We start from the raw sequence: 7,940 nt of genomic DNA, 5'->3' as shown, positions 1-7,940 counted from the left end.
GTGCGCCGGGAAAGGAAGTGGGCAGAGCAGACAGATTTGAAAGCTACAGGCGGAGGAGGGTGGGTGAGTGGGAAGGTGCCGGAAGGAACGAGGGGCAGAGGGCTGTACCACTTCAGGCTGCGGGGGGGGGGGGAGCGGAACGAACCATGTTTTCGAAATTGAATAGAACAAAACTCCTTTCCGTTTACATTTGTTTCTGAAGGGAAAGAGGAAACCATATTTCTCTGTTGTGAAACGCCCTAGGATCTTTGGATGAAGGGCGGAATACAAATTTAATTAAAATAAAAACAATAATAACAATAATAATAATAAAATATGATGATGATGGTGGTGGGGGTGGTGATAATAATACAGTAATATCGTATTCCGTGCTCCCAAGACACTCAGAGAACCTGATACCTGTAGGTGCAGAATCCAGCCAACCATGCAATCTCCTTAATGCCTATTCTTATTATTTTAAATTTATATACTGCCTTTCCATTTCCAGAAGAAATACTATGGTGGCTATCAAACACATGAAGGCTGGCAGCAAAATAATAGGAACAAAACATTTTATACTTAACAAAGCCTAGCAATTATCTAAATTCTGTGTTTTTATTTTATTTTAATGTTGGTCTATCTAAGCCCAGCATTGTCTATTCCCACCATCCCTGACCGCTGGTACCACTAGCTAGGGATGATGGGAGTTGTAGTCCAAAAACAGCTGGAGACTCAAGTTTGGGAAACCCTGGTCTACACTGACAAGCAGCAGCTTGGCAGAAAGATGGTACAGTATATGAATAAAATAATTAAGTATCTTTTCTGTTTTCTGATCTAGGTGTTGTGTGTGTGTGTGTGTGTGTGTGTGTATGTTTCCCCCAGGGAGAGATGGTTCTTTGCCGAGGCCAAGACAGCCAAGACCACAACAGACATCATTGAAAAAGGACAGCAACTCCCATCAACATAGCTGTCAACGTTTCCCTTTTTTTAAGGGAAATTCCCTTCTTCCGAATAGGATTCCTCGCAAGAAAAGGGAAAAGTTGACAGCTATGCCCATCATCCTCTCTACTGTAAGGATCCCAAAATTACATTGGCTTGCTATGGTTAGGGTTGCTCTGTTAAGTTACTTTCCCAAAAGTAGCAGATAGATATTTACTTCTGAAGAAGAAAATAAAAGCATGTAACTTTATTAGTGCTTTGTGCACAGAAAAGTCACCAGTTTAGTATACAGACAAACATCATTTTACGTGCCAAATGCAGGAACATAGCAGACAATGTCTGGATGCCTTTAGTCACAACGTCTTAATAGGCTGAAAAACATAAGCACTTTTCAGGGCAATCTGCATGGATAACATGGCTGATTAAAAAAAAACGAGTCACCACCATGAACAGGAATTTGCAGGCGCACCCTTAAGGCCTTTTTTTAAAAAAAAAAAAAAAACACATCAAAGGAGACTACAGTGCATAAGCACAAAATAAGCGGACCCCCACCCTTCCTGAGCTGGACTATATAATTGAAGTGTTATGTCCTGCAGTGACTCTGGGTGCCTTCCGGAGTATATTAAAATGCTTTAGATTGACTTTTCACAGAAGCATTGTTTGTATTCTCCAGACCCATAGATTAGCTATAATTTTTAAAGTAGCCCCTTTGCTGTCGATAGTACCATCCCCATTCACACCAAATCATGCCTTGAAATGGCAAGTAGAGCTTAATTTAGTTGCCGAAATGTACATAAACATGCCGTGGGAGAAGGTGTAGCTCAACAACAAGACAAGGCGCTTGCACGCTGAAGGTCCTAGGTGGAGAACCAGTGCCCCACCAGATGCCAGTGGACTCCAACTCCCATCAGCCCTAGCCAACGGTCAGGGATGATGAGATGATGTACCGTATTTTTCGCCCTATAGGGTGCACCGGCTCATAGGGCGCACTTATTTGGGGGGGGGGGAATAAAGGGGGGAAATATTATCCCCCTCCCCCGAGCCCCAAAGAGCAAAGAAGCCATGACAGCGAACGGGATGGATCCCACTAGCTGTCTTGCCTTCATTTTTAGCCTGGGGGCTGGGGGTCCGGGAGCGAAGGCAAGGTTGCACTCAACCTCGCCATCGCTCCTGGAGCTTGCTGGGCTGGGGCGGGGGAAGCCCGAGCTTCCCCCGACCCCAGAACAGGTCCGGGAGCGATGTGCACCGACCCCTCTCGCTCTCCAGGCTTCAGCGAAAGCCTGCATATGCCCCATAGGACGCACATACATTTCCCCTTCATTTTTGGAGGGGGAAAAGTGTGTCCTATAGGGCGAAAAATACAGTAATGTTTTTGATTTTTTAAAATTTACAGTTTTAAAACTTTTCTGTTTAGATAAGCCTACCTTGATATGCAATATTAGGCACATTTGTTTCCCAAACTGTTGGTTTTATCTGTATTTTCACAATTTTATTACATCTACTTGCTTTTAAATGTTTTCTTTTAATTGCTGTTTTTAATGGATCATAGAATAGTGGAGTTTGAAGGGACCCCGTGGGTCATCTAGTCCAACCTCCTGCAACGCAGGAATCACATCTAAAAATCCCTGACAATGACCAACCTCTCCAGAGAAGGAGAGTCAGCTTATACTATTTCATGGAAACCACTGAGATTTTCTTCATTAAACCTTGCTAAATAAATAACTAGAAGTAAGTAAATAAGTTATCAAATCCTAGTTTGTGAGGGAAGTGGGAAAGATACATGGAGCAGGGCCTAGACCATGGTGGGGACCCCTGTCCTTATCAAGCTCACCTCCACTCATTCTTGCTAGCCTCTCAGGGATACATTAAAACACTTTTCTTGAACCATGCTTTCAATCTCCCACAGGCCTTTATGTGCTCACAGCTTATTAAATTGTGGTCTGCTAATTATCTTTTATCACACATTGTTTTGGTCATTTTATGTGGACTATTAACATCTCTGTAAAGCCTGGGCAGCTTCCAACAACTAATGGCAGGATGCTGATACAGTAGTACCTCGGGTTACAGACGCTTCAGGTTACAGACGCTTCAGGTTACAGACTCCACTAACCCAAAAATAGTACCTCAGGTTAAGAACTTTGCTTCAGGATGAGAACAGAAATCATATGGCGGCAGCGGGAGGCCCCATTAGCTAAGTGGTAGCGGTTCGAAAGCATGTCAAAGTGCAAGTAGATAAATAGGTATCACCCCGGCGGGAAGGTAAACGGCGTTTCCGTGCGCGGCTCTGGTTCACCAGAAGTGGCTTAGTCATGCTGGCCACATGACCCGGAAGCTGTATGCCGGCTCCCTCGGCCAATAAAGCGAGATGAGCGCCGCAATCCCACAGTCGGTCACGACTGGACCTAATGGTCAGGGGTCCCTTTACCTTTACCTCAGGTTAAGAACTGTTTCAGGTTAAGAACGGACCTCCAGAAAGAAATAAGTTCTTAACCCGAGGTACCACTGTATATTCTTTTAAAAGTGGTTGTTGTTGTTGTTTAGTCATGTCTGACTCTTCATAACCCCCTGGACCAGAGCATGCCGCTTTAAAAAGTAGTAGTAGTAAAGTGTTCTCTAGCCTAGTTGGCCAACAAGAAAACCACAATCCAATCAGGCGGCAGTGCCCACAGGCTAACTCCATTAGGTTTGCACGCTTGGCATTTTCTCCTCCATAAGGAGAAACCAAAAGAAATGCTTCTGTATTCAAAACCCTCCAATAAACCACTGGCAGCACCCATCTCAGAGCTCGAAAGATGCTCATGATTTTTCCAACACCGGTGGGAAAGAGGCAGAGACCTCGTTCTATGCCTGGTTCCTTAGAAAGCTATCCCAGATTTCAACAGCACTTCCAAGTAATGTTTGCTGACAGCTGGGAAGCTAAGGTTGCAAAAGGGGGGCGGGGATAGATAATGCTCCTTTAATTAAAAATAAAATCAAATCGGGGGTGGGGGGAAATCAACGGGCAGGCTGGGCTGAAAACACAGGCCAGAACCTTCCCACGTGTGAACCAACAGCCACGGCTTTCCTGCTCCAAGCGCATCTGCGTGCGTAAAAGCGCAATCGAGCCGGCGGCCACAGCAAGGGCGCCGCCGCCTGTTATACCGGGCGGTGACACCGCCTCTTTCCCTTCTCCCACCCGCCCCATCTCCTGCTGGGGTGGAGCCTTCAAGGCAGCAGCGGGCGTGGAGAAGACCGCAGCGTTTAAAACGAAGGGCGGCGACAGGCCGCACAAAAGATTGCTATAGGCTTACAGGGAGGTTACAGCGGAGGCAACCGGGAGAAAGCATTAAAAAAGAGAGGAAGGGGGGAAAGGCGGCAGCAGCAGCAGCAGGCGCGTTGGCTCCGGCGCCCGCCCTTTCCCCAGCCATGCAGGAGTAGCCGCGCCGAGGCAGCTGATAAGAGCCCCACGGCCGAGGCTGAAAAGAGACTTTGGGAAGTGGAAAGCTGGCGAGCGAGCTCCTTTCGTGATCCCTCCCTCCACTCCGCAGAAGTTGGTGATTCAGCCGGGGAGGGTTGGAGAGGAGGAGGAGGAGAAAAAGCCCAGCGAGGAAATATGGTGAGAGAGGAGGCGAAGGGAGGCCGGCTGGGTTCCCGCAGCAGCTGTTGCAAAGGCCACCCAGCGCCGCCGCCGCCGCCCTTGTTCGAGGGCAGAGCCTGAAGTTCCCCGTCGAGCGGAGATCGGGTGCGCCCACGCCCCTGGAGGGCCGGCGCCGCCGCCGCTTTTCCCGGGGACGCTGGGCGTCGTGATCGGAGCGACAAGCAGGAGAGAGGTGGCGAAAAAGAAAAGCAAAAGCGGCAAGCTAAGCTTGAGGGTTCCTCCCTCCTTCCCTCCCTCCTTCCTGCCTTCCTTCTCCACCAGCGGCTGGATCCGGGTGGTGTTGGGGGAGAGGAAATCGTTGCTTTCCGCCCGCCCTCCTCGCCTCGCCTTCCACGATCTGCCGTGTCCTCTTTTGCACCGGAGGTGAGGTGCGCACGAAACACTTCGGGGCCAGCCTAGCAAATCAAAGCGGCAACCCTCCTCCTCCTCCTCCTGCGCGCGGCCAGTTCCCCCGGCCACAGCTCCGCCGGGCCACACCCTCTGCTGTTCTTCCTGATAGCAACGGGGAGAGGAAGAGATGCGTGCCTGCCTGCTCGGGAGCTGTTAAAGGAGCCTATGGCGTGGCCTCTTTCCGGGCCACGGGGACAGCTTGGATTGGAAAGGAGTCAAACGGTAACAGGATCGTCGCCTATTTCAGCCCCTCTTCCCATTTATTTTCTTTTTTTAAAAAAACAACACCATCCCACCCAAACTCTTTTCCTCATGAATTTAAACGTGCCACTGTAATTTATTCAGCTGGAAACTTTTAAAGATTTTAAATGATTGCTCCTATTATTATTTTTGCAGCAGCTCCATTTGGATTATTTGCTAATAACGCTTCTCTCCAAAGAACGGTCCATCTGCAGATGGGGAAGGAAAGGGAACGATAATTGATCATGCCGTTGCGGAATTGAGGATCCAGTCTTCCCAAGAGTCGGGGAACCTGTCGCCTGTTTCCAAGCCTATTAGTTCACTGTGAAAGTGGAGTAGCTTCAGTCTCCCTTTGGATTGGGCTGCTCTCCGGCCAGCTCCCGCCTCTCCCTCTGGCCCGCAAAGACTTTACTTTTACTTGCGGAGATTAATGGAATGATGGTGCGGAAAAGGCAGAGAGATCCTGCCAGGCTGAGTGGGGACTCCTCCGGAGGCATCAGGAGCGGGAGGGGTGGCGGCAGCTGTGGGGTCCCGAGAGGCATGCGTGTGCCCCCCAGGCGCTATGGCTAGCGGCGGCTCTGGCAAGTCCGCTAGCGAGGCGTCCACCCCGAGCAGCGGTGCGTTGCAGCGGAAGAAGCTCATCTCCATTTGTGACCACTGCAAGAGCAAGATGCAGCTGGTGGCGGATTTGCTGCTGCTGTCCAGCGAGAGCCGGCCAGTCAATACGGATAGCCTGTCCGTCTTTGGGGAGTCCTTCGAGAAGTGCCGGGACACCATCATCGCCAGGACAAAAGGCCTCTCCATCTTGACTCACGACGTCCAAAGCCAGCTCAACATGGGACGCTTCGCAGAGGTGGGGGACATCCTGGTGGAGATGGGAGACCTGGTGGTCTCCTTGACGGAGTGCTCTGCCCACGCCGCTTACCTGGCGGCGGTGGAGACCCCAGGAGCTCAGCCAGCATTGCCCGGCCTGGTGGATCGCTACAAGGTGACCCGGTGCAAACATGAGGTGGAGCACGGCTGTGGCATCTTGAAGACCACCCCTTTGTCTGACATGAGCCCTCAGCTCCTGCTGGAGGTTTCCCAGAACATGTCCAAGAATCTGAAATTCCTGACGGATGCCTGTGTCCTGGCCAGTGAGAAATCCAAGGATAAGTTTGCCAAGGAGCAGTTCAAGCTGAGCGTCAAGTGCATGAGCACCAGCGGCTCGGCCCTATTGGCCTGCGTCAAGGAGGTCAAGACTTCGCCCAGCGAGCTGACGCGGAACCGCTGCGTCTTGTTCAGCGGGCCCTTGGTGCAGTCTGTCTGCGCACTGGTGGGCTTTGCCACTGAGCCTCAGTTTTTGGGCAAAGCGGCCGCCATCAATCCAGAAGGTAAAGCCGTGCAGACCGCCATTTTAGGGGGCGCAATGAGTGTCGTCTCGGCTTGTGTGCTCCTTACCCAATGCCTCAGGGATATAGCCCAACACCCCGAAAGTAGCTCCAAAACAATTGAATACAGGGAACGGTTGCGGAACTCGGCTTGCGCTGTCTCGGATGGTTGCAATCTGTTATCTCAGGCACTGAGGGAAAGATCTTCGCCTCGGACTCTACCGCCAGCGAACTCAATTTCTGTGAATTAATCTTTTCAGTTTAGGTATACCTTGGTCACTGCTAACACAAATGTACTTAGGCTCCCCTCAACTGGCCCTTTGTTTTATGTGTACCAAAGAATTTGTGTAGATCAGCCCAGTCTTTTGATTTTTTTAAAAAAAATATTTTTTTGAATGGGGGAGGCAGCAAAAAGATTTACCTTTTAACCTATGTAGAAACAAATCAGCATTGAGTGGCTGATCATTTGGGGCGAGGGATTGTGAAAAAAGAAGAGAGAAACCATCCAAGTTGATTCAGTTTCGCATCTTTTATAGAATACAAGGTCTACAAACAAGCGAGTGGTAATAACAGTTTTAAGGTTTTATTGAGGTTGGATGGGATAGAGAAAGGGCCTTAATTGCGCTGGGTGTGCTTTTAAAACTTTTTTCTTTTTCTTTGGTCTTCCAAAATTTCCCTTCTAAATTTTACTGTTCAGTTGTGCAGGAAGGAAAAAAAAGTTACCTCAGTTTTCATACAGTCTGAAAGAAGCAGAACTTTAAATGATGGATGTAGCTACCTTTTTGTTTTGTTTTTATGTTGGTTTCTGTATGGTTACTTTTGAATCAAGTGTTAGGTTAGAAGTGCATTGGCTGTGTCGAGTGGGAAAAGAGTGGAGATTGGATGTGATTTCCAAGCTGGGGGGAAGCTACTGTGAGTGTTTTAAAACAGGGGGTGGGGGAATATTACACTCTTAACAAGAAAGTGATTTGGGGTTTTTAATTATTATTTTTCAGTGTCTTTTTTTAAAAAAAATCTTGCATGTACTGGAGTATTTATTTCATCTATTAAAATGTTGTTTCTCAGATGTCTTTCTATGACTCTTAATACTTGAAATAACAGTTTCCTTGTTTTGTGCTGTAGGCCTTGATCCAAACGGTGGTGTGTAAGTTTGATTTAGGTGGTTCGCAATGTGGCTAAGGAGAACCCTTACCATTTGAATTCAATGGGGTTCGAATTGCAATACCTGTACTGTAAAAATTTAACATAAGTAATAAGAGAAGCAATGACAATACAGTTAAAAATCATACAGCATCTAGCACAGCACTTTCTTCGGGTTTTCTGTGCTTCTCTCCTCCCTCCCCACCTGCCTTGCTTAGGTGGATTTTGTTTTTTAAAGTTGAATC

The 7,940-nt window shown here is 48.4% G+C and overlaps 1 protein-coding gene across 1 annotated transcript; it reads left to right on the top strand.

The window, feature by feature from the left end:
* The first annotated feature begins 3,884 nt into the window (after nt 1-3,884).
* On the top strand, nt 3,885-7,621 carry TLNRD1 (talin rod domain containing 1). Its single transcript, XM_083712850.1, has 2 exons — nt 3,885-5,167; nt 5,342-7,621. Exon 2 carries the CDS (start codon nt 5,748-5,750, stop codon nt 6,804-6,806), a length of 1,059 nt encoding a protein of 352 aa, XP_083568976.1. The 5' UTR covers nt 3,885-5,167; nt 5,342-5,747; the 3' UTR covers nt 6,807-7,621.
* Nucleotides 7,622-7,940: the final 319 nt, after the last annotated feature.

This window comes from Podarcis gaigeae (assembly GCF_964106915.1).
Source record: "Podarcis gaigeae genome assembly, chromosome: 14".
Classification (NCBI taxonomy): domain Eukaryota; kingdom Metazoa; phylum Chordata; class Lepidosauria; order Squamata; family Lacertidae; genus Podarcis; species Podarcis gaigeae.
This window is presented reverse-complemented; position numbering and strand designations above follow the sequence as displayed.

Excerpts from the sequence above, each read along its gene's own strand:
- TLNRD1 (XM_083712850.1), top strand. The coding sequence starts at position 5,748 with ATGGCTAGCGGCGGCTCTGGCAAGTCCGCTAGCGAGGCGTCCACCCCG.